Here is a 27406-nt window from a genome sequence, read left to right on the forward strand (position 1 = left end):
ACAAAATGGGAGCGCTGTGCTGGAGATAATTTGTGGGAATGACTGAAGGGTCACCCAGGCTGCCAAATATTCCTGCACCGGCCCTGATTGCAGCCACGGATTTATTATTATTAATGATTTCCCAAACAGCAAAATTCATAGATATAAAAGGAATAAAGCAGTTCCCTGACTTGCTGCTCCTGTCTCCCACTCCCCCCTCTGCAGCTGATTCTCTTCCCGGATCCACCTTAAGGAATAAAGCAGTTCCCTGACTTGCTGCTCCTGTCTCCCACTCCCCCCTCTGCAGCTGATTCTCTCCCCGGATCCACCTTAAGGAATAAAGTAGTTCCCTGACTTGCTGCTCCTGTCTCCCACTCCCCCCTCTGCAGCTGATCCTCTCCCCGGATCCACCTTAAGGAGTGAGCATCCCCCCTCCCTCCTGCCTGACCTCTGCCGGGAGCTCTGCGCATGCTCCGGCTCCTGCTTTCTTTCTCTGCCTGCAGAGAGCAGGAAAGGCTCCGAGTAAAAGCAGAAACTTTCTGCCTCCCCAGGACCGGAAATCCCTGCAGAGGGGGAGAGCAGGGGCTCTATCTGAGCCCCCAGGAATCAGCCCTGCCCCCTCTGAATCCCTCCCAGCACCTGCAGGACTGAGAGGCAAAAGAGGAGGGCAATGTGTGCCCTGGGGTCCGATCCGGTAAGAAATCCTTCTCTGCCCTCTTGTGCATGTAAAGGAAACCTTTTCCCTGTGCAGCTCTGCCAGCCTCCCCTCCTGCCAGCACAGGGCAGGGATCTTTACAGGTTTGAGCTCTGATCCCTCTGAGATCAGCAGAGGTTAGGGGGGGTGCAGACTCTCTCTGTGTCCCTGCAAGACTCTCTCCCATGCACACACATGTACTCCCTTCTCTGTCGTCCCGTACATACTCTCTCTCATACACATTCACTCTCTATATTTCCTCCCCGGGTCTGATCCTTCAGGCACCTCACACAGGCAGTAGAAAGTTTCCTCCTTACAGTTGCTGATTCAGTGCTTAGAGATCTCCAGGGTTTCTCTGAGGACCAGGCAATCTCTGCAGAATACTGGAGATTTAATAGAACTGAGCTCTCTTTAGGATGTAATGTAACAGGAGAGCTGATCTCACTGACAGAGACCATATAACAACGTTTATTGCCCGCACATTATAATGAGGCTGCAGGGAGAGGGGCTGAGGGTGTCCTGTTTGCTGTTCCAGGCATCGGTCACGTTCAGGGACGTCGCTGCTTATTTCTGGGAAGTGGAGTGGGACATTCTGGGAGAATGGCAGAAGGAGCTGTACAAGAAGGTCATCAAGGAGATTCACGGCGTCCTCATGTCCCGGGGTAAGTCTGCCTTTTCTATCATCTCTCACCCATACACACCCTGCAGGATGGCTGCTGCCACTTTATCAGGGCTGGAATAAACCCAGGTGCCAGGTCCCTTGGGCACATATAATATACAGTCTGGCTTCTGATCTCATGCCAAGTCCAACAGGAGCTGCTGTGGCTCCCCAGGGCCCAGTGAGAGACACCTCTGCTGCAGGCCCGGCACGAGATGCTGCTCTGTGCTGAACAGAGGGAGGATTTGCCTCTCTGATTCCTAACTGGGAGCTGCAACTTCTGCAAAAGGACCTGAAATAATAGCTATGCTCTAGGTGAATCTACTGCACAACATGTAACTCCTCCAGGCAGTAACCCGATGTCACAGGTCACATATCCCCCCTCTTTCTGTCATTGGCCTCTAGAGAGAGTTATCTCAATATCCCAGGACCTTCTCAGTCACTCCTGATATGAAGCTGGGCACCCCTTCTCCAGGAGGGCACAGGCTGGCAGAGAGCACTGGCACCTGCAATGCCTCCAGCTAGGAGGGTCAGGAATAGGAATGACTGCACCAGAAACCCTCCAAGGTTTAACCTTAATCAAGGGGCAGCCTGCAAGTGTCTCTTACAACCAAGCTTTGTCACACAAATACCAAAAGATGTGCACACACACACACACACACCTATCAGAACAGGAAGCAGATGAAATCCCCAAGGTTTTTACAAGAACACTGTAAAATGTAATTTTGCTATCTTTACTGGCAGGTTATTCAATTCTTAATCCCGATGTTGTATTCAAGATTAAGAAGGAAGATGAGAAATATTTCCCTCAGCACTGGGAGCTGGAGGGGAAGGAAACCATGAAGGACCCCAGCATCAGTAAGTAAATGTTCTGGATTTAAAGGGCTCTGCATTTTCAGATCACAGGAGATGGGGCATTAACATCAAACATTTGGAGACTTCCAATCCATTTCCTAATATAATATTAGCAGGTCCTGGGTGACTCCTCCTAGACTCGTTTGTTTTCTCATCCCAGGCCTTCCGATTGTAACGTCTGTGTTCTCACTGAGCATTAAACAAGAGGCAGATCTGCCCTTCCTGGATCCTCCTGAATCAGAGATGACTGAAGGGATTCAGCCTCCTGTGATAGGCAAGTATCCGATTCCTCCCGGGCGTCTGTACTAAGATCAGGCGGTGCCGTTTTGTATTTTGATGGTGGTGGGGTAAGAAGTTAATGACTGTGATCAGAGTGAAGGGAATCAGTGCAGAGACTGAGGTGAGGATGAGAGGCACAGAACCAGCAGGGTGAGGTCAGACGTGGTCTGTTCCCCTCTGTTCATGGACTATTGCCCCCCTGTACCTGTCTACAAGCAGCTCCACTTCCTACTGTGTCATATGGAGCTTTCTGCTGGGAGCCATAGACATCTCTCATCTTGTCTCAGGCAGAATTTAAAATTCATTTCAAAACATGGGAATCAATGGAAGGTTTCACTGATCTAGTTTTTTAATGAGACATTTTCATGTTTTTGTAGATGTGTATTGTAATTATGTAATGTGGTCTACGTATTGAAATTTTGATTGAAATATTTTAAATTAAAAAAGAAAGTTTCACTTTTTTTTTCTTTTTAGTATTGTTGAATTTGCTTTATAAATACCATATTGGCACTTTATTTGCTATTGTTTAAATATACAAAAAGTCATATGTTAAATCGGCTAGGTACAACACTGTTAAAATAGAATATAAATTAGTTAAATGATGGATTTCTGATGATGATCAGCACAGCAGCACCATCCTTTCTTAGCGCTGCACTGGTGGCAGTGTCTATGGACACAGCATAATCCTGAGCTCACTTGCACTGATAATACAGGCTCTGGGGTAACTTTTCTACATATTGTAACCATCTTTTCCTATCACAGGCTCCCCCAGTGTCACCCCTGACATTTTAATCCGATTTAAGCAAGAACGATGTGGGACTGAGCCCCCGAGATCTGAGGACAGAGGGAACCTGAGCATCCCAGGCGCCTGTGAGGAGCTGCATGAAGCAGGCGATGCAGCTTGGATTAAAGGTACTGCTGGGCCGATCTAAACATTGCTGAGACACGGGGCCTCCTCTGGGCCAGACACAGCGAGGAGGAGGCGTTAAATCATGTCCCTGACCTCTGACCTTTCTTGTGTGGAGAATTTGTTTGCCCTCTTTCCATTCCTTCTGCTTTTCTCTTTCATGTTCAGATTTCTCTTTCCTTTCTTCTCCCTCTCTCTCATCTTCCACCACTATTTCCCTCCCCCGTCTCTTGTCCCATTTCTACCTCCTCTTCTCCTCTTTCCTGTCTTTTACTCTGCCTTCTCTCTTTTCTTGGGTCAGGGTCCAAGACTGGTTAAAGGCTGAAGATGATTTCCCATTTCTCTAACAGGCAGCCGAGGTCACAGCCCTGACCCCACAGCAGAGATCCTGAAAATGGAGGATCCTCCTGTCAGCGAGCAGCAGGAGGGAGGAGAGGAGGAGGCTGAGACCAAGAGCGGTGAGCAGAACATTAATTTATCATAAAATATGGGCTATGGAGAATGTTACACTTTACATGTAGAGGGGAATCTTATTACTGGCTCTCAGTTAAATTCTCATTACTGAGTCATTAGGGTTCAGTTACTTTAAGCTGACAGGTCTGAGGTTCAGGGACCCGGGTCCTGAATAAATCCCAGGTCTCCAGCAGGGCGTGGCAGAGTTTTTGGTGAGTGACTGCAATCAGTGCAGAGACTGGAGGTGAGGATGAGAGGCACAGAACCAGCAGGGTGAGGTCAGACGTGGTCTGTTCCCCTCTGTTCATGGGCTGTTGCCCACCTGTACCTGTCTACAAGCAGCTCCACTTCCTGTTCTGTGTCATACGGAGCCTTAACAGGGCAAAGAGCTTTAAATAATCTTATGGGGATATTTCCATTATACATCTGTTTAACTGCTTAAGGCACCTGACAATCTACTTCTAAAGTAAAGGAACAGCCCACATTGTGAAGTCACAAGATCTCCTACCCCTGAGAGAGATATAATCCATTATTAGCCTGGTTCAGTTTATTGCAGTCTCTCACTCCTGCCAGGACATTCAGACGCTCAGGTCTCACAGATTTAGGAGCACTGTCCTTCTCTCTAAGTCTTGCTGGTTTGTATGTCCTTCTCCACAACCGTTAAAATCTCAATTTTATCCCACAGACGATGAAGTCGGGAAGAATAGTGAGAGGCAAAGAAAGTGTGAGGAATGGAAACAGGAAGACTCCCCTAGCGACAGCCCCAATCCTTCAGCTGACTGTGCAGGGTCGAGAGAGAGAAGTTCCAACCCCTACCCAACGCTTGTACAAACTCAGAGACTCCTTGAAGGAGAGGGACCATCTAAAAGTTCTGACACGAGGGAAAACTTCACCAGAAATTCACATTTTATTGGAAACAAAGAAGTGACTGAATGTGGGAACAAGTTCACAGAGAGGTCAAGTCACCCATGTATCCAACAATATCATAGAAAGGAGAAAGCTTCAACATGTACTGAAGGCGAGAATACAGTGATAAGGAAGGCAAACCCGACAGCAGAGAAAAAAGCGCACAGACAAGATCAGACTTTTAAAATTAAACATTATTTTACCCGAAGAGCCCAGCTTAAAATTCATCAGAAATTTCAGAAAGGACGGAAACCATTTAAATGTTCACAATGTGATAAAGCTTCAGACACAAATCTGTCCAACTAAGACATCAAATGATCCATAGCAGGGAAAAACCATTTAAATGTTCAGAATGTGATAAAAGTTTCAATCGGAAAGGTAACTTGCAACGGCATGAAATGATCCACACTGGGAAGAAGCCATTTAAATGTACTCAATGTGATAAATGTTTCACTTGGAAATATAGCCTTCAACAGCATGAAATAACACACATAGGTGAAAAACCATTTAAATGTTCAGAGTGCGATAAAAGGTTTATTAGAAAATGTTACCTAAGGGAGCATGAAATGATCCATATGGGACAGAGACCTTTTAAATGTTCTGAATGTGAGAAAAGCTTCTGTCAAAAATCAGTTCTAAGAACGCATGAGATGACCCACACAGGACAGAAACCATTTAAATGTTCAGAATGTGAGAAAAGCTTTATTAGAAAATGTTACCTAAGGGAGCATGAAATGATCCACATGGGACAGAAACCTTTTAAATGTTCTGCATGTGAGAAAAGCTTCTGGCAAAAATCAGTTCTAAGAAATCATAAAATGACCCACACGGGTCAGAAACCATTTAAATGTTCTGAATGTGATAAATTTTTCAGTGAGAAAGCCTATCTGCAACAGCATAAAATGACCCACACCGGACAAAAACCATTTAAATGTTCAGAATGTGATAAAAGCTTTATTAGAAAATGTTACTTAAGGGGTCATAAAATGACCCACATGGGTCAGAAAGCATATAAATGCTCTGAATGCGATAAATGTTTCAATCAGAAAGGTAACCTTCAACGGCATGAAATGACTCATACAGGTCAGAAACCATTTAAATGTTCCGAATGTGAAAAAGGCTTTTGTCTAAAATCTGTTCTAAGAAGACATGAAATGACTCACACAGGACAGAAACCATTTAAATGTTCTGAATGCGATAAATGTTTCCGTGATAAAGGCAATCTGCAACAGCATGAAATGACTCACACGGGACAGAAGCCATTTAAATGTTCTGAATGTGATAAAGGCTTTTGTCAAAAATCTGTTCTAAGAAGACACGAAATGACTCACACTGGTCAGAAACCATTTAAATGTTCTGAATGTGAGAAAAGCTTCAGATATAAATCAGTTTTACGAAATCATGAATCGACCCACACGGGACAGAAACCATTTAAATGTTCGAAATGTGATAAATGTTTTATTAAGAAAGACAATCTGCAACAGCATGAAATGACCCACACGGGACACAAACCATTTAAATGCTCTGAATGTGAGAAAAGCTTCAGATATAAATCAGTTCTAAGAAATCATGAAATGACCCACATGGGACAGAAACCATTTAAATGTTCTGAATGTGATAAATGTTTCAATCATAAATCAAGTTTACGAAAACATAAAATAACACACATGGAACAGAAACCATTTAAATGATCTGAGTGTATTAAAAGCTTAAATTATAAATCAAGTTTAGGTAAACAAAAAATGACCCACATGTGATAGAACCCATTTAAATGTCCTGAATGTGATAAAAGCTGCAATTATAAATCAAGTTTAAAAATCATGAAATGATTGATGGAATACAAACCATTTAATGTGATAAAAGCTTCTGTGAAAAATCTGTTGTACGAATGCATGAAATGTCCCACAAGAAATAGAAACAATTTAAATGTTCTGAATATGATTAAACTCTTCCCTCGACAATCTGTTTAAAGAAAACATGAAATGATCTGCACAACTAGTGGTGAAATAATAATTTGATGGAGAAAATGGAGTATGGTGGAAGAAAAATAAAAAATATGTACTAGCCTCTCGTCACCCAGGATAAAATGGTGGCTATCCTTAGCCTAAGAACTGGAGCTATTGAAGGTGGTAGTGACAATGCTGAATGTTCATATGATGATGATAACCCTGGCACAGCTGCAGGTGATGGTGAATCTGTTCATAGACTCTCAGCAGCAGTAGACAGACCACAGAAGATAATGAAAACTGTCTACATAAGAATAACCTAGATTTAAACCTTTGGCCTATACAAAGATAGCCTGGCAAAAATAGAGGAAAGTGCAATAATGTGAAAGGAAAATTTGCAAAAGGCAACTGATCAATATGTAAGATCTTTATTTGGACAAATCATAGAAAATAAATGTGACATCATCTTCAAACAGCTGAAGGATGATTCTGAAGGAAGGAGAGCCGGAGAAGGAGATGCAGAAAAGAACCCCAGGGGAGAGTTCCCTGAGCAGTTAATGAACACCACAGTAAAGGAACCGGAGAAGCCAAGGACCACCCGCACAAAGGTGCCTGAGCAGGGTAAGACAGGTCAGGACGCAGAATGTAAAGGAAAGCACCCAGGAGACTGAAGAACTGGCAGCTGAGCTCCAGGTTTATGTGAAGCAGGATATGAATGCTGGGGTCCTGGAGAGGGAACGACTGCTTAAGGTCAATCTGACACCCAAAGTGAGATGAACAAGGTCATGATCTGCATTAAGGAGTCATCTACTGATATCACAGGGTCAAATCAGATACAATATTATGCAGCAAAAGTATTACTGAGCGAATCTCCCCAGCACGGATACAAGGCCAAGAGAAGAGGAGAAAGATAGCAGCGACTCCTTGGAATAAAACGGAGAAGAGAAAACTAAATCACTGCGTGCAGAGGAGTCGCTGGCAGATGCACAGCTCAAAGGATCGAGGACACTGAGAGAAAAGGGAAAACTGCACACCATAAGGCTAAGATCTGCTGCACTAACAGAAGAAGCCCGTAAATCCGTATCCTCCAATAATAAACTGAAAATAACAGCGGAAGCGCGAAGGCTGGAAAGAGATGAAGAGAACAGAAAGGAGAGGCAGCAAAATAAAACATTCAGAGAGAACTCGAAGCAGCTCTACAGGGCTGGGGAAGAGCATTAATGCTATAAAAACCCCACCACGAAAGCAGAAACAGAACAGTTCTGGAGAAATTTGTTGAAGATCCTATAGTAAAAGGAGAGAAGCAGAATGGCTGCCCAGCATACAGGGGAATACAGAAAAGGCAAACATCACAACTATGGAACGGCCGAAGTTACAGCAACTGAGCTGGAGGCCAAGTTAGAACGAGCCCCAGATTGGAAGTGTCCTGGCTTAAAGATTTAAACTCCCTCCAGCAAAATCTGGGTAACTGCAAAACCCAATTTAGGATTTTAATGATCAAGCTCCACTGAATTGTCCTGGACTTCAACTGATAATGATTTGTGAATGTTTACTCAGTTGATTGCAGAAGGGGATTTTGCTGGTACAGAGAATAAGGCTTTAATTCTAGTCCTTCCCAAGCAGGGTAAGGATCCCATGGTACCCGGTCATACCGGCCTGGATCTTTGCTAGACTTGGATACTGAATTTTGGGCTAAGATAACGGCTGATACTCGGATGCAACTATTACCAGATCTAATAATGCATGATCGCGTGGGGTTAATGGGAGGTATTGCACATCTGCAAGATTTGAGCATCGATGGAGGATTGCACGTGCATGAGATAAAGTCACTGCTCGTAAGCTTGGAAGCAGTAAAAGGGTTTGAGAGGGTGGGCCTGGTCATTGCTTTTCAGAACTTTGCATAAGTTTGGGTTTTCAGGGACTTTTGTGGGGAAGTTCAGTGATTACCCGATAAACCCAGAGCAGTGCTTATGGTCAACGGCTCTTACTCAGAAATTACTGAATTGCAACAGGGACCTTGACAAGACTGACTCTTTCACCCCTTCTGTTTCATTTAGTTCTTTCTATTTAAAAAAATGTGCATTCCACAGTTCACAGTGGATTAGGTAATAACCATACATCATAACACATCAACACATCAAATCCCTAAAAATAAAACAAGACTAATCTGTGAAAACAGAAAACAGACCTTAACAAACCAGTCACTAGCAGAAGATTTGGTGCCTGATAGGGCAAAGGAAGCTGTGATTAATCCAATTCTAAAAAATAAAACTGATAGAATTGACAATTGGGACAACTACTGACCAATATGCAACCTGCCTTTTATAGCTAAAGTCCTAGAAAAAGTAGTGTTAAGACAATCAGAGAATCACCTAGAAGACAATAAGATACTAACCCAAACCAATTTGGATTCGGAAAAAAACGCTCCACAGAAACTCTACTCCAAGGGTTTGACAACAATGAATCCTAAATCCTGGTACTAATCGATCTAACAGCTGCATTTGACACAGTCAACCACTCCCTGCTACGCCACCAACTAAGAGAAATTGGAATAGATGGAAATGTTAACAAATGGTTCTCCTCCTTCCGAAAAGATAGGACATTCCAGGTCAAACTGGGCAACCAAATATCTGACACCTTCCCAATCGAATCAGGTGTCCCCGAAGGTTCAGCTCTATCAGCCACCGACATTTATCTACTGCCTATATGCGCACTACTGGCAAATCTAGGACTCAACTTCTTCCTATATGCAGACGGCGTTCAGTTCTACAACCCTTTTGATAAAACATTTCAGAAAACTGCGTCGGCTCTGTCAACATATATGAAGCCAATACAACAAATACTTTCTCAACTGAAACTAAGTCTAGTCCCCAAAAAACTGAAATAGTGCGGTTAAGGAGAGAGACCACGAAAATCAAACCGCCAACCCTAGACTTAACATTACTCCCACAGATCAAGTACGAGACCTAGGAATTCAGATCAATGAGATCTTACCATGAAAAAGCATATAAGCAAATTAATCAAAACAAGCTGGGAATAATAACACCGGCCGAAACCATTACTTGCAATACAGAACTTCCGCACTGTAATACAAACTTCGACTACTGCAACTCCCTTTTACTAGGATTATCCTCAGGTCTACTAAAACCACTACAGTTACTTCAAAATGCCTCAGCTCGACTCTTAGTAGGAACCAGGAAGTTTGACCACATCACCCCCTCGCTGATAGCACTGCCCTGGCTTCCTGTACAATGCAGGATTCATTATAAAGTATTAACCCTAATTTTTAATATCAACAACAACATTAACCCGTGCTTAGTAGGAGTGACACTTCAACCATACACACCGCAGAGAGCCCTAAGATCGCAAAATCAAGGACTTCCAAAGCTGCCCACAACACGGAGTACTCATCTAACACAAATAAGAGTCTGAATGTTCTCCACAGTGGGCCCCAAGTTGTGGACGTCTCTTCCAGAATCACTACGTCAGATAACAGAAAGAAAGAGCTTCAAGCGAGAACTGCAGACGTCGCTCTTTACAAAGGCATATGATCTAACGTAAAATACCAATATGCCAATAGTTTCAAGGTCAGTACCAGAGATAATGTTAGTGGAGTGAGCTATAAACAATGAACGATGTAAAGCGTATTGTTAGTAGAATTAAATGTATATTTGAAGTTGTGTTGACCTAGGAAATATATGAATACGAACTAGATTGTATATTAGCTGTTGTGTTGGCTTTTAATATGAACCAGAATATATATTTGCTATGATGTTGACCTAGAATATGAATATTGACACAGTATGTGAATGCTGACCAAGAATATGAATGCTGAGTTTGTAAACGGTTGTGATCTTTTGGAACAGCAGTATATAAAACGACTAAATAAATAAAATAATACAAAACCACTCCTCCTCTGCGCGCTCAGTGCCTGAGTGGGAACAAATCATCGCCCCATCGAATTAATCCACGGTGTTAAGAACATAAGAAGATGCCATACTGGGTCAGACCAAGGGTCCATCAAGCCCAGCATCCTGTTTCCAACAGAGGCCAATCCAGGCCATAAGAACCAGGCAAGTACCCAAACACTAAGTCTATTCCATGTAACCATTGCTAATGGCAGTGGCTATTCCCTAAGTGAATTTAATAGCAGGAAATGGACTTCTCCTCCAAGAACTTATCCAATCCTTTTTTAAACACAGCTACACTAACTGCACTAACCACATCCTCTGGCAACAAATTCCAGAGTTTAACTGTGCGTTGAGTAAAAAAGAACTTTCTCCGATTAGTTTTAAATGTGCCCCATGCTAACTTCATGGAGTGCCCCCTAGTCTTTCTATTATCCGAAAGAGTAAATAACTGAGTCACATCTACCCGTTCTAGACCTCTCATGATTTTAAACACCTCTATCATATCCCCCCTCAGCCGTCTCTTCTCCAAGCTGAAAAGTCCTAACCTCTTTAGTCTTTCCTCATAGGGGAGCTGTTCCATTCCCCTTATCATTTTGGTTGCCCTTCTCTGTACCTTCTCCATCGCAATTATATCTTTTTTGAGATGCGGTGACCAGAATTGTACACAGTATTCAAGGTGCGGTCTCACCATGGAGCGATACAGAGACATTATGACATTTTCCGTTTTATTCATCATTCCCTTTCTAATAATTCCCAACATTCTGTTTGCTTTTTTGACTGCCGCAGCACACTGAGCCGACGATTTCAATGTGTTATCCACTATGACACCTAGATCTCTTTCTTGGGTTGTAGCACCTAATCTGGAACCCAACATTGTGTAATTATAGCATGGGTTATTTTTCCCTATATGCATCACCTTGCACTTATCCACATTAAATTTCATCTGCCATTTGGATGCCCAATTTTCCAGTCTTACAAGGTCTTCCTGCAATTTATCACAATCTGCTTGTGATTTAACTACTCTGAACAATTTTGTGTCATCTGCAAATTTGATTATCTCACTCGTCGTATTTCTTTCCAGATCATTTATAAATATATTGAAAAGTATATAGTCTGTGAAGCAGGGAGGCAATTTTATACTTAATGCACCACTCTATCAGCAACCAATGAAGCGAGCTTAAAACCGGGGTTACGTGTTCTCGACTATCAGTTCCTGTAAGTAATCATGACGCAGAATTGTGGACTATTTGTAACCCTCTCTGCATATTTGCCAGGAGCCCAGGAAGCAGAGTTGCAATAGTCCATTCCTGTCATGCTAAGTGCTTGCAAAACTGAGCAAAACTCATCTGTTCCGTAGGAACCAGGAGTCACGATTTGAAGCTCCAGGGAGGAAGATTCAGAACCAATGTCAGGAAGTATTTCTTCACGGAGAGGGTGGTGGACGCCTGGAATGCCCTTCCGGAGGATGTGGTGAAGACCAGAACTGTGAAGGACTTCAAAGGGGCGTGGGATAAACACTGTGGATCCATAAAGTCAAGAGGCCGCCAATGAAGAGTGGGTGACTCGCCAGAATGACGGCTACTGCCTGGAGTCAATACCCTTATTCAATAAACATACACATACTTACTGTGACTCCAACATCGCTCTAAGCTTCAACAGCAAGAGGAAATGTGGAAAAATGGATTCACACTCACAAAGAGGGGAGTAGCTGGCTTGTTACGGCAGTTACTACCCCAAACCAAATAAGCCTGATACTTCACCTTCAATGCATATACAGCATAGTTCTCTGCTTCAACGACAGGGGAGAAGAAAAAAGGGTTCGCACTCACAAAGCGGGGAGTAGCTGGCTTGTTACGGCGGTTACTACCCCAAACCAAATGTGTCTGATACTTCACTTTCGATGCATATCCAGCATGGCTCTCTGCTTCAACAGCATGGGAGAAGACTGATACATCACGCATTTCCAGCATAGCTCTCTGCTTCAACGGCAGGGGAGAAGAAAAACTGATACTTCACGCATATCCAGCATAGCTCTCTGCTTCAACGGCAGGGGAGAAGAAAAACTGATACTTCACGCATATCCAGCATAGCTCTCTGCTTCAACGGCAGGGGAGAAGAAAAACTGATACTTCACGCATATCCAGCATGGCTCTCTGCTTCAACGGCAGGGGAAAAGAAAAACTGATACTTCACGCATATCCAGCATAGCTCTCTGCTTCAACGGCAGGGGAGAAGAAAAACTGATACTTCACGCATATCCAGCATGGCTCTCTGCTTCAACGGCAGGGGAGAAGAAAAACAACCAATAAGGACTGTATAACATAGTCTGGGTAAAACAAATAAGCATGGGTGTAGCTTGCTTATTGCGGCGGTTACTACCCCTACTACCCCTAACTAATCAAGCTAGACATTTCACTTGGATGCAGCTCCATCACTGCTCTCTACATTAATGGTGGGGGTGGAAGGGAAATAGAACCAAGAGCTAAGAGAAACAGAGAGGTATGAGAGAAAAAATGTGTGAAGCTTGCTGGGCAGACTGGATGGGCCGTTTGGTCTTCTTCTGCCGTCATTTCTATGTTTCTATGTTTCATTCAGTAATAGCGTTAACCTCGGGAACATTCCCAATTTGTAACAAGATGCTCAGCTGACAAAATTCAGCTGTGCACGCACAGAGACATCAGAATTGAGAATAATCCCCCGACTGCGTGCCTGCGCAGAAATCATCAGCTTCCTGTCTCCAAACAAACGCTGAAGGAGCATCAATAGCTGGAAATCTACACAACAGGGATAACTCAGTCTATGGAACAACCTAGTGAGATTCCTAGTTTATATTATTTTAATTTTTCAGTTCTTCTCTGACTGAGAAATTATTCCAGTAATGCTCTCCTTTTCCGCTTTGATTTGGAAATTGCATTTGTTCCAGATGCTTCTGTTACTCCTAGGCTTGGAGTCAGCTACCTCACCTTCAGGAGCAAAGCTACAGCTCGGCTTTTTGCCAAACATTCCCTACAGAGGCTTCCTGTCCAACACCCTCATTACCACAGAATAATTCCTCTGTCTACAGTCATAAGAAAAGAACCTACCTACAAATCTGTCTTTAAATAAATAGAAGCTCAACCAATATTCTGCTGATCTAATACTATTGTAACCTACTTCACATTTATGCTATTTATTTATTTATTTATTTATTTATTTAATAACTTTTATATACCGACGAACGTTGGGAACATCTCGTCGGTTTACATAGAACAGAACTTAGCAACAGGCTTTACAATTATAATCTAATCTGCTCCGAGGCCATGCCTGGTGAAAAAGCAGAATATCAGAAGTCAGTGAATCAATACTAATACAATGCTGATACTCCCTAAGTGTCTGTATGTGTTCCAGCTGCTTCCTGTATATCTAAGAAACAGCCAGATCTAATAGGGACGACTATCAGAAAATATCTGTGGGAAGGGCGAATCTCCAGGACAGCACAGTCTACATTAATGAAAAGTTGCATGAATCTAGAAGATCTGCTCTAATCTGCATGCATTGCAGGCCCAGTATAGGAAAATCAGTCTCATTCATCTTCATGTCTGAAAATGGATCCCCAGGTTCAGGTTAGCAAGTCCCGTCATAGATGCAGCAGGATTAAAGCAGTTGCCTGATTGAGTCCTCCTGTCTCACCCTGCAGCTCTCTGCAATCTCTACAGATCCACCTTATGGAGGTGGGATACTCCCAGCATGCACTGGGGGAAGCAGCATGGCCTCTGCTGGGGAGCTCTGCGCATGCTCCGGCTGCAATTCTCTCTTCCTGTAGAGTCCGCAGGGCTGCAAAGAGCAGCAAAGACTCAGAATAAAAGCAGAAACTTTCTTCCTCCCCAGGGCCGGAAATCCCTGCAAGCCCCAGATCTGCAGAGGGGGAGAGCAGGGGCTTTATCGGAGCCCCCAGGAATCAGCCCTGCCCCCTCTGAATCCCTCCCAGCACCTGCAGGACTGAGAGGCAAAAGAGGAGGGCAATGTGTGCCCTGGTGTCTGATCCGGTAAGAAATCCTTCTCTGTCCTCTTGTGCATGTAAAGGAAACCTTTTCCCTGTGCAGCTCTTCCAGCCTTCCCTCCTCCCAGCACAGGGCAGAGATCTTTACAGCCCTGGCAAGGTTTGAGCCCAGCAGAGATGGGCAGGGTGGGGGTGCACACACTGAGGCCGATGCAAAACAGTGTACTCAGCCGAGCGCAGCATTTAACTCGCGGTTGGATGTGCATCCACAACTCCTAATGCTATAAGGAGATTAGCGCATCCAAAACACCCCCCTCCCCACAAAACATTAGCGCTCATCACATGCAAATGCAAATGCATGCTGATGAGCCTATTAGTTATTCTCCCCAAATCTAAAAAGAAATGTGCACCTGGCCTGCACATGTTTATGCTCAGTGCTGGGGTTCAGGTTAGGGGAAAGGATGCTCAGCTAACGAGTGTCCATTTTCCTAACCCGTGGCCGTACACTGCTCAGGAAAACACATTGTCCTTTTGTTTCTTCTGGATTGTTTGTCAGTTGTAACAAAATTCAATAAACAGATTTAAAACTAAAATTGAGCATCCGATTTCCTAACCCGCTGGCAGCCACCTCTCCTGGGCGCCCGCTGCCTCCTTGGCAGCGCGACCCCTCATTTACATATTGCAACGCGTGCCCAGGAGAGGTGCCCGGGCACGCGTGAGGACAGCGGGCGCCCACACTCTGCGCTCACTCCATCGGCCCCCGTGTCTCTGTCCCCAGGCACCGCTGCATGAGTATCCGGGCCTGCCTCCCAGCCACTCGTCACCTAAAAGAGCGGCACGCACACTGGAGTGCGATTTTAATTCCTGATGCTTCCATGCTGCAAGTCCCTTAATGCATCAGGATAGGGCCGTCAGCTATCCAGGACAAACCTAAAATTTCACTCCTGAAACGGGAAATTTAGCAGCTCTACTCTTACATACACGTGAACATGCACACCCACACATACATGCACATGAATACGCTCCCTCATCCACGCACATTCCACACATTACATACAATCACAAACATGCACACACACATGTACACACAGAGACTCTCAGCACATACACACTGTCATACATGCATACACACACACATACATGCACATGAATACGCTCCCTCATCCACGCACATTCCACACAATACATTCAATCACAAACATGCACACACACATGTACACACAGAGACTCTCACGCACATACACACTGTCATACATGCATACACACACACATACATGCACATGAATATGCTCCCTCATCCATGCACATTCCACACATGTACATACAATCACAAACATGCACACACACATATACACACAGACTCTCACGCACATACACACTGTCATACATGCACACACACATACACATCTTCACACTCTCTGTCACCTCACGCCTGACCCCGTCACACTCCTTTTTCCTGCCTTCAGGCACTAAGCCTCCAACATCTCATCCTCTCACGTTCACGGACTGATGCTGCCTCCTCCTTCCAGCTGCTGATTCAGCGCTCAGAGATTGCCAGGGTTTCTCTGAGGACCAGGCAATCTCTGCAAATTACTGGAGATTTAATAGAACTGAGCTCTCTTTAGGATGTAATGTAACAGGAGAGCTGATCTCACTGACAGAGACCATATAACAACATTTATTGCCCGCACATTATAATGAGGCTGCAGGGAGAGGGACTGAGGGTGTCCTGTTTGCTGTTCCAGGCATCGGTCACGTTCAGGGACGTCGCTGCTTATTTCTGGGAAGTGGAGTGGGACATTCTGGGAGAATGGCAGAAGGAGCTGTACAAGAAGGTCATCAAGGAGATTCACGGCCTCCTCCTGTCCCGGGGTAAATCTGCCTTTTCTGTCATCTACCTCCCATACACACACTGCAGGATGGCTGCTGCCATGGCTCACTGGTCTCTAGATAGGAAAACCCAGGTTCCTGGGATACAAAGATAACTCTTTCTCAGATGCTCCTGATAAGAAGCTGGGACTCCTCCTCTCCAGGAGGGCACAGGCTGGCAGAGAGCACTGGCACCTACAATGCCTCCAGCTAGGAGGGTCAGGAATAGAAATGACTGCACCAGAAACCCTCCAAGGTTTAATCAAGGGGCAGCCTGCAAGTGTCTCTTCTCACCAAGTTTTGTCAGGCAAATACACACCAAAGAGACACAGACACATAAACTCTATCTCTCTCTCAGAACAGGAAACAGATTAAAGCTTCCAGGGCAGTACAAGTACAATTTAGATGTAATTTTTGCTATTTCTTATTGACAGGTTATTCAATTCTTAATCCCGATGTTGTATTCAAGATTAAGAAGGAAGATGAGAAATATTTCCCTCAGCACTGGGAGCTGGAGGGGAAAGAAACCATGAAGGACCCCAGCATCAGTAAGTAAATGTTCTGGATTTAAAGGGCTCTGCATTTTCAGATCCCAGGAGATGGGGCATTAACATCAAACATTTCCTAATATAATATTAGCAGGTCCTGGGTGACTCCTCCTAGACTCGTTTGTTTTCTCATCCCAGGCCTTCCGATTGTAACGTCTGTGTTCTCACTGAGCGTTAAACAAGAGGAAGATCTGCCCTTCCTGGATCCTCCTGAATCAGAGACGACTGAAGGGATTCACCCTCCTGTGATAGGCAAGTATCAGATTCCTCCCGGGCGTCTGTACTAAGATCAGGCGGTGCCAGTTAGGAATTCAGCACCGGGAGGGTAAGAGGCCGGCCCCCTCTCTCTTACCTCCATCGTCTGTTTCCCTGCTTGCTGATGGATTTTTCTGCTCCCTGTTAGATAAATCCTCTTCCCATGTTCCTTCGTTTTAAGAGCGTGTATGTTACTGCAGCTGTCAGTGGGGCGCTTAGTGTTAACTTGCAAGCTGACAAGCTCTGTGCTATTGTTAATCAGATGTTTGTAATGCATTTTGAATAAATAGATAACATTTATTTTCACTGGACACCGAATCACTGCCTGGAGGTCCAGGTTTGTCAATCCATTTCATTCTTCCCGACCGGTTGGTATAGGAAAATTGGTTCTTCCCTGCTAATTTTCGTTCCTGTAGTACCACGGATCAGCCCAGAGGTCCCACCCAAGGGAAAATGGAGCATCAGCTCGGCTGGTAGTTAGTGTTTTCTACAAGTTTTTTAACATGCCCCCCTTTTCAGGGTAAGAGTATGGGCATTCATTTGGTCAACAAGTTTCTGGTTTTTCATTCCCTCTGCTCTTTGGGGAGAGGTGGTGCTTTATACAGATGTTATGGGTGAATTTTCTGCTTGGGTACAGTATAATGCTGACAGGCTCTAGGTGGCACCTCTTTCTCCATCTGCTGGAGGGGAGGCAAAACCCAGGAGTCTGGACTGATCTGGGTACATACAGGGAACTGCTGGAGACAGAGAAATACTGAGGGAGTGCAGGAGGCACACTGGGTTATGTACAGTGTGAGTGAGACTCTCTCTGTCTCCATCTGCTGGCAGGGAGGTAAAACCCAGGAGTCTGGACTGATCTGGGTACATACAGGGAACTGCTGGAGACAGAGAAATACTGAGGGACTGCAGGAGGCACACTGGGTTATGTACAGTGTCAGTGAGACTCTCTCTGTCTTCATCTGCTGGCAGGGAGGTAAAACCCAGGAGTCTGGACTGATCTGGGTACATACAGGGAACTGCTGGAGTCAGAGAAATACCGAGGGAGTGCAGGTGGCACACTGGGTTATGTACAGTGTCAGTGAGACTCTCTCTTTCTCCATCTGCTGGAGGGGAGGCAAAACCCAGGAGTCTGGACTGATCTGGGTACATACAGGGAACTGCTAGAGACAGAGAAATACTGAGGGACTGTGGGTGGCACACTGGGTTATGTACAGTGTCAGTGAGACTCTCTCTGTCTCCATCTGCTGGTAGGGAGGTAAATCCCAGGAGCATGGACTGATCTGGGTACATACAGGGAACTGCTGGAGACAGAAATACTGAGGGAGTGCAGGTGGCACACTGGGTTATGTACAGTGTCAGTGAGACTCTCTCTGTCTCCATCTGCTGGTAGGGAGGCATAACCCCAGGAGTCTGGACTGATCTGGGTACATACAGGGAACTGCTGGAGTCAGAGAAATACTGAGGGAGTGCAGGAGGCACACTGGGTTATGTACAGTGTCAGTGAGACTCTCTCTGTCTCCATCTGCTGGCAGGGAGGTAAAACCCAGGAGTCTGGACTGATCTGGGTACATACAGGGAACTGCTGGAGTCAGAGAAATACTGAGGGAGTGCAGGAGGCACACTGGGTTATGTACAGTGTCAGTGAGACTCTCTCTGTCTCCATCTGCTGGCAGGGAGGCAAAACCCAGGAGTCTGGACTGATCTGGGTACATACAGGGAACTGCTGGAGTCAGAGAAATACTGAGGGAGTGCAGGTGGCACACTGGGTTATGTACAGTGTGAGTGAGACTCTCTCTGTCTCCATCTGCTGGCAGGGAGGCAAAACCCAGGAGTCTGGACTGATCCGGGTTCGTACAGGGAACTGCAGCGTTTCAGGGCTTCTGTGGATCCCTAAAGGCTTGAGGATGGAAATGAAGAAAAGTCTGTGTGGGGGGTAACTTGCTGGTGTGGCGATTACTACCCTTCACCAAGAAGCCTTCACACTGTTGATGCAACTCCATCATTGCTCTCTGCTTCAACAGCAGGGGAAACGGGGAATTGGACTCAGACAGCAATCAATGAGGGCCCCGGCTTTTATGATCTGAGGAAAAGAACATAAGAACATAAGAAACTGCCAGACTGGGTCAGACCAAGGTCCATCAAGCCCAGCATCCTGTTTCCAACAGTGGCCAATCCAAGTCACAAGTACCTGGCAGGATCCCAAGCATTAAACAGATCCCAAGCTACTACTGCTTATTCATTACTGTAAAAGCAGTTTATGGACTTCTCCTCCAAGAACTTATCCAAACCTTTTTTAGACCCAGCTACACTAACTGCTGTAACCACATCCTCTGGCAATGAATTCCAGAGCTTAACTATGCGCTGAGTGAAAAAGAATTGTTTTCAATTTGTTTTAAATGTGCTACTTGCTAACTTCATGCAGTGCCCCCTGGTCCTTCTATTATCTGAGAGAGGGTGCAGCGGTTACTATAATTAACCAGTAAGCCTGATACTTTTGATGCAATTTCAATATTTGCTCTCTGCTTCAATGGCAAGAGGTAACAGGAAATTGGATTCAGAAAGTAACCAATAAGGCCCTGACTGTAACAATTTGAGAAACTGATAAAAGTGGGGGTAACGTACATGGCATGGCAGATACTACCATAAACTTGCTGGTCAGACTGGATGGATCATTTGGTCCTTTTCTGCTGTCATTTCTATGTTTCTATCTTTGTAGCTGTTGAGAAATGGCATAGGCCACCTCGGTGTTAAAATGATCAGGATTCTCTTAGAAGGGATTTCTGATGATGATCAGCAAAGCAGCACTCTCCTTTCTTAGCACTGCACTGGTGGCATAATCCTGAGCTCACTTGCACTGATAATACAGGCTCTAGGGTAACTTTTCTACATATTGTAACCATCTTTTCCCATCACAGGCTCCCCCAGTGTCACCCCTGACATTTTAATCCGATTTAAGCAAGAAGGACGTGGGACTGAGCCCCCGAGATCTGAGGACACAGGGAACCTGAGCATCCCAGGCGCCTGTGAGGAGCTGCATGAAGCAGGTGATGCAGCTTGGATTAAAGGTACTGATGGGCCGATCCAAACATTGCTGAGATACGAGGCCTCCTCTGGGCCAGACACAGCGAGGAGGAGGCGTTAAATCATGTCCCTGACCTCTGACCTTTCTTGTGTGGAGAATTTGTTTGCCCTCTTTCCATTCCTTCTGCTTTTCTCTTTCGTTTTCGGGTCTCTCTTTCCTTTCTTCTCCCTCTCTCTCATCCTCCCCCACCATTTCCCCATTTCTACCTCCTCTTCTCCTCTTTCCTGTCTTTTACTCTGCATTTCTCTCTTTTCTTGGGTCAGGGTCCAAGACTGGTTAAAGGCTGAAGATGTTTTCCCATTTCTCTAACAGGCAGCCGAGGTCACAGTCCTGACCCCACAGCAGAGATCCTGAAAATGGAGGATCCTCCTGTCAGCGAGCAGCAGGAGGGAGGAGAGGAGGAGGCTGAGACCAAGAGCGGTGAGCAGAACATTAATTTATCATAAAATATGGGCTATGGAGAATGTTACACTTTACATGTAGAGGGGAATCTTATTACTGGCTCTCAGTTAAATTCTCATTACTGAGTCATTAGGGTTCAGTTACTTTAAGCTGACAGGTCTGAGGTTCAGGGACCCGGGTCCTGAATGAATCCCAGGTCTCCAGCAGGGCGTGGCAGAGTTTTTGGTGAGTGACTGCAATCAGTGCAGAGACTGGAGGTGAGGATGAGAGGCACAGAACCAGCAGGGTGAGGTCAGACTTGGTCTGTTCCCCTCTGTTCATGGGCTGTTGCCCACCTGTACCTGTCTACAAGCTGCTCCACTTCCTGTTCTGTGCAATACAGAGCCTTGGCCTTGCAAAGGTCTTTAAATAATCACATGGGGATATTTCTTTATATAAATATATAGATATATATGTATATATATATATTTAACTGCTTGAAGCAGGTGATCTACTTTACAATAAGAGATATAATCCCTCATTAGCCTGGTTCAGTTTATTTCAGTCTCTCACTCCTTCTGCCACGACATTCAGACTCTCAGGTCTTACAGATTTAGGGGCACTGTCCCTTCTCGTGTAGCTGGTTTGTGTCTTTTTCTCTTGTAACTGTAACTCTATTTTATCGAACAGATGATGAATTTTGGAAAAATAGAGAGAGGCAGAGAATGTGTGATCAGCAGCAGAGGGAGGAATGGAAAGAGAGAGACCCATCCAGAGACAGCCCAGGTCCTTCAGCTGACTGCGCAGGTACAGCACCCAGGGTGAAAGAAGAAGTCCAGCTCGGAGAGAGACCAAACACATGTCCTGAACGAGGGAGAAATGTCAACCTCTGCCCAAACAGTGAAGGGGAAAGACCATCTAAAAGTATTGACACGAGGGAAAACTTCACCAGAAATTCACAAATTTTTGAAAACCAAGAAGTGATTGAATGTGGAAATAAGTTCACAGAGAGGTTGAATCACCCATGTATTCAAGACTATCGTAGACGTGAGAAAGATGTTACATGTACTGAGGGGGAGAAAACATTTACTAGGAAGTCAAACCTAACAGCAAATAAAGAAAAGTGCAGACAAGACCAGCCTTTTAAATGTCCAGACTATAAAAAATGTTTTACCTATAGAGCACAGCTTACAATTCATCAGATATTTCAGAAAGGACGAAAGTTATTTAAATGTTCAGAATGTAACAAAAGCTTCAGGCACAAATCGGTCCTACTACAACATCAAATGATCCATACCAGAGAGAAACCATTTAAATGTTCAGAATGTGAGAAAAGTTTCAATCGGAAAGGTAACCTGCAACGGCATGAAATGATCCATATGGGACAGAAATCATATACATGTTCTGAATGTGATAAAAGCTTCATTCAAAAAGGTGCCCTAAAAATGCATGAAAGAACCCACATGGAAGAGACACCATTTAAATATTCTGAATGTGAGAAAAGCTTCTGTGAAAAATCTAATCTAAGAGAACATGTAGTGACACATACAGGGCCGAAATCATTTAAATGTTTGGAATGTGAGAAATGCTTTGGATACAAATCATTCTTAATAAAACATCAAATGATTCACACCAGGGAAAAGCCATTTAAATGTTCTGAATGTGATAAATGTTTCAATCAGAAAGGTAACCTGCAACGGCATGAAATGATCCACAAGGGGCATAAATTTTTTAGATGTTCTGAATGTGATAAAAGCTTCAGTCAAAAAGGTGCTCTAAAACTGCATGAAAAGATCCACACAGGAGACACACCATTTAAATGTCCTGAATGTGATAAAAGCTTCCGTGAAAAATCTCTTCTAAGAAAACATGTCATGACACATACAGGACAGAAACCATTTAAATGTTCAGAATGTGAGAAATGCTTCGAGTACAAATCTTTCCTAATAAAACATCAAATGATTCACACCAGGGAGAAGCCATTTAAATGTTCTCAATGTGATAAAAGCTATTGTCACAAATCTGATCTAAGAAAGCATGAAATATCCCACACAGGACAGAAACCTTTTAAATGCTCTGAATGTGATAAGAGCTTCAGTCAGAAAAGCCACCTACGATTGCATGAAATGACTCATATGGAACAGAAGCCATTTAAATGTTCAGAATGTGATAAAAGCTTTATTAGAAAATATGACCTAAGAGACCATGAAATGATCCACACAGGACTGAAACCATTTAAATGTTCTGAATGTGATAAATGTTTCAATCAGAAAGGTAACTTACAACGGCATGTAATGATCCACAAGGAACTAAAATTATTTAGATGTTCTGAATGTGATAAAAGCTTCTGTCAAAAAGGTGCCCTAATAAAGCACGAAAGGACTCATACTGGAGAGAGACCATTTAAATGTTCGGAATGTGATAAAAGCTTCCGTGATAAATCTATTCTTAAAAGACATGAAATGATCCACATGGGACAGAAACCTTTTAAATGTTCTGAATGCAATAAATTTTTCAATAAGAAAGGCAATTTGCAACAGCATGTAATGATCCACATGGGACAAAAACCATTTACATGTTCTGAATGTGATAAAAGCTTTGGTCAAAAATCTGTCTTAAGAAGACATGAAATGATCCATATAGGACAGAAACCATTTAAATGTACTGAATGTGATAAAAGTTTTCGTCAAAAATCTATTCTAAGAAGCCATGAAATGACCCACACAGGACAGAAACCATTTAAATGTTCTGAATGTGAGAAAAGCTTCTGTCAAAAGTTTGATTTAAGAAGACATGAATTGACGCATACAGGTCAGAAACCATTTAAATGTTCTGAATGCAATAAATGTTTCAATCAGAAAGGTAATCTGCAACAGCATGAAATGACCCACATGAGACAGAAACCATTTAAATGCTCAGAATGTGATAAAAGATTCAGTTATAAATCAAGTCTAAAAAAACATGAAATAATCCATGGGACAGAAAACATGTAAATGCTTAATGTGTGAAAAGGTTCTGTGAAAAACCTGTTCTAAGAATACATGAAATAACCCATAAGGAATAGAAACCATTTAAATGTTCTGATTGTGATAAATACTTCCATCAACAATCTGATCAAAGTAATAGTGAAATGACCCATATGCATCTGTTGGTGCGTATAATAATTAGATGGTCTAAGTTGAGTAATTGTTTCATGCCAGGTCGTACTGAGTACTTTCACATCATGACCTTTTGCATTCTACACTAAATCTCTGCCAGAAAACTACTACTGCTGAAGTATGGTAGAAAAAAAAGAAAAAATTATACTTGCCTCACGTTGCCCAGGATAAAAAGTTGCACACCTTTTACCTATGCATTAAGACTATTCAAAGTGGAGGTGAAAGTGCTGAATATTCAGCTGGAGCTGAGATCCCTAATGCAGCTGTGGGCTATGGTGAATCAGATCTTGGTCCCTCAGCAGTAGTAGACAGATCCCAGAAGCTAATGAAAGCATTAAGAGGATTATTTACATAAGAACACCCCAGATTTCAATCTTTGGTGTAAGCAAAGATAGCCTGGTAAACAAAAACAGAGGAAAGACCAATTATATCAAAGGAAAATTTGCAAAAGACAACTGATGAATATGTAAGATCTTTATTTGGACAAATCATAGAACATAAATAAGTGATGACATCTTAGAACAGCTGATGGATGAAGCAGAAGGAGAGAGAGCTGGAGAAAGATGCAGAAAGGATCCTCAGGGGAGAGTTCCCTGAGCAATTAATGACCACCACAGTAAAGGAACCGGAGAAACCAAGGATCACCAGGACAAAGGTGCCTGAGCAGTCGAGCCCTGAGCAAAGGCGCCAGGACAGGCAAGAACCACCAGAACAAAGATGCCCAAGCAGACAGGGACCACCAGACTCAGGTGCCTGAGCCAGCAGAAGAAGTGAAAGAAGCAGCTAGTGGGAAATCCTGAAAAACCCTGTGGAACCAAGGATCAGCTGAGGCTGAATAAAGCCACCATGGCCAGCTGTATCAAGAGCTGAAACCTCAGTATAGCATGGATTGACTATGAGGAAGCCTTTCATAGCGTCCCACACTCCTGGATAATAAATTGCCTTGAAATATACAAAGTGAAGCCTGCATTGATCAAGTTCACCATAAAAATGTGTCATTCTGCACTCCACCTGAATCATGAGGATGGACAATTCTTCATCGCTAACATTAAGATCCAGATGGCAATATTTCAGAAAGATTGCCTGTCACTGCTTTTGATTTGTCTGGCATGAAATCTGCTGAATACTCTCATTTGCTCTTTGGGTTAAGGTTGGCTCCTTTGTTTTCAATTTAAATTGATTTTCACCCAAAAATTTCCTGAATTTTCCAAAGGTGACAATCAATTTAAACCAATTTTCATCCTAACTTCAGGCAGTTGAAAGAGCACTTCATAGCATGGATGCATTTCAAGGCCCCTAGCCACTGCTGGAACCCTTGTGGGCCAAAGCGTGTGCTGTGTTTCATGTCTCCCCTCCCCCTCCCCTCCTGAGCATCCAACATGCCTGCTGTCCAGTGTTCCCAATGTGGGTCCTACGCACTGGAAGCTCTTCCAGGCCGGCCCCCTGGCCCCGTACAAAAGCAGAAGTGCAGAGCAGGAGAGCCTCAGCTAACTGCTGCGGAAGGAGAGAGGAGAAGCCTGGAGCCACCAACAATGAGGCTGGAAACTGCTGCAGTGCAGGGAGAGAGGGGAGGGGTAAGAAAGGGAGAGTCTCTTTCAGAGGGGTGAGAGAGGGACATTCTAGGCAGGGGATGTGGGTTTAGAGAGAAGGATATTGCTAGGTACTAATATTCTGTTTTCTGTCTACCCAAAAACTTATATTTACATGGAAAAATAAAGTATTTTTTCCCCTCAGTTTCTCCTGTTTTATTGGTTTTCCATTTTAAAAAAGCTTGTTAAATTTCTAGGAAAAAATAAAAATAATAAAAACCAAAAATGAATGTCCCTAACCATAAATGAGCACCAGCGGGGAAGAGGGAAGGAGAGAGGGAGTGTTAGAAATGTAATTTAGGATTTAATGATCAAGCTCCACTGAATTGTCCTGGACTTCAACTGATAATGATTTGTGAATGTTTGCTCAGTGGATTGCAGAAGGGGATTTTGCTGGTACAGAGAATAAGGCTTTAATTCTAGTCCTTCCCAAGCAGGGTAAGGACCCCATGGTACCCGGTCATACCGGCCTGGATCTTTGCTAGACTTGGATACTGAATTTTGGGCTGAGATAACGGCTGATACACGGATTCAAATATTACCAGATCTAATATAAATGTAAACCGGAGTGAAGGCCAACACTAATACTTCGGTATATAAAAGCAAACAAATAAATAAAATAAATAAATAAAATAATAATGCATGATCGCGTGAGGTTAATGGGAGGGAGACATGCGGTATTGCACATCTGCAAGATTTGAGCATCGATGGAGGATTGCACGTGCATGAGATCAAGTCACTGCTCGTAAGCTTGGAAGCAGTAAAAGGGTTTGAGAGGGTGGGCCTGGTCATTGCTTTTCAGAACTTTGCATAAGTTTGGGTTTTCAGGGACTTTTGTGGGGAAGTTCAGTGATTACCCGATAAACCCAGAGCGGTGCTTATGGTCAATGGTGCTTACGCAGAAACTACTGAATTGCAACAGGGAACTTGACAAGATTGACTCTTTTACCCCTTCTTTTCCATTTTTCTTTTTATTTTAACAATTTGTATTCCACACGTCTCCACAGATCATGGTGGATTACATAATAATCATCCATAATAACACTTCAACACATCAAATCCCTAAAAATAAAACAAGACTAATGCAGAATACAAAACCTCTCCCACTTGCCCACAAAGTTCTTAAATATCAGATTACACCAAGAAATATTCCAACCCCACAGAAATTGTAAGAATAGTATACCTGGAAAAACCATGCTGATGACACCTGAAGGCCTCGATAGGAAAATTGGTTTTTACCTGCTAAGTTTCATTCCTGTAATACCACAGATCAGACCAGACAAGTGGGTTTTGCCTCCCTACCAGCAGAAACAAAAAACCGTGAGGCACTGCTACATGACAGAGAGCGCCACCTGCAGTCCCCTAGTATTGACCTCTACTCAAGCCAAGATATAACCCCTAAACCCCTTTCTCGGGCTATCAGGGAAAACGATAGGGTTGGAATCCCCCAAAATCTGGAGCCCACAACACTCCCAAAAATGAAATCTGAAAAACCCAAACCATGATCAACAACTGCCCAAATACCCTGAAAGGCAAACCAACTTGAACCACCAGTTGGCAAAAACCAAAAGACTTTCGGCAGTGACAGGATGGGTCTCTGGACTGATCTGTGGTATTTCAGGAACAAAAATTAGCAGGCAAGAACCAATTTTTCTTTCCTGAACATACCCAGATCAGTCCAGACAAGTGGGATGTACCCAAGCCACCCTACACTGGGCGGGAACCCGAAAGAGCCGCACGCAGAACACTCGCACCAAAAAATGCTTCTTCCTGCGCCCTCACATCCATGCGGAAAGGTCTGGTGAAAGGATGCAGCGAGGACCACACCACAGCCCTACAAATCTCCTGAGGCGACAGCAACTGGCATTCTGCCCAGGAAGTGGCTAGCGATCTCGTGGAGTGCTCCTTCAGCCCCGCTGGAACTTGACGGCCCTTACAGATATAGGCCGTGCAAATA

At 43.9% G+C, this 27406-nt stretch overlaps 1 protein-coding gene across 7 annotated transcripts; it reads left to right on the forward strand.

Moving 5' to 3' along the window:
* The first annotated feature begins 445 nt into the window (after window positions 1–445).
* Window positions 446–25593, forward strand: LOC115081018 (zinc finger protein 665-like). 7 transcript variants are annotated; one of them, XM_029585527.1, is made up of 11 exons: window positions 446–673; window positions 1209–1335; window positions 2076–2189; window positions 2347–2460; window positions 3228–3377; window positions 3723–3830; window positions 16871–16984; window positions 17123–17236; window positions 20155–20304; window positions 20634–20741; window positions 21393–25593. In XM_029585527.1, the coding sequence occupies exons 1-11, from the start codon at window positions 650–652 to the stop codon at window positions 23693–23695; spliced, it is 3426 nt and encodes a 1141-aa protein (XP_029441387.1). In that variant the 5' UTR covers window positions 446–649; the 3' UTR covers window positions 23696–25593. The 7 variants fall into 7 exon arrangements, with proteins under 7 accessions (XP_029441387.1, XP_029441388.1, XP_029441393.1 ...); XM_029585528.1 differs by having other exon boundaries at window positions 20155–20283; XM_029585531.1 differs by lacking the exons at window positions 1209–1335; window positions 2076–2189; window positions 2347–2460; window positions 3228–3377; window positions 3723–3830 and adding exons at window positions 14523–14613; window positions 16313–16439 and having other exon boundaries at window positions 448–582.
* Window positions 25594–27406: the final 1813 nt, after the last annotated feature.

The sequence above is a fragment of the Rhinatrema bivittatum genome, chromosome 19, assembly GCF_901001135.1.
Source record: "Rhinatrema bivittatum chromosome 19, aRhiBiv1.1, whole genome shotgun sequence".
NCBI classification, from domain to species: Eukaryota; Metazoa; Chordata; class Amphibia; order Gymnophiona; family Rhinatrematidae; genus Rhinatrema; species Rhinatrema bivittatum.

Coding starts and splice junctions, on each gene's coding strand:
- LOC115081018 (XM_029585527.1), top strand. CDS start 650: ATGTGTGCCCTGGGGTCCGATCCG. Junction 3,378..3,722: donor CGATGCAGCTTGGATTAAAG/GTACTGCTGGGC, acceptor TTTCTCTAACAG/GCAGCCGAGGTCACAGCCCT. Junction 17,237..20,154: donor GATTCACCCTCCTGTGATAG/GCAAGTATCAGA, acceptor TTCCCATCACAG/GCTCCCCCAGTGTCACCCCT.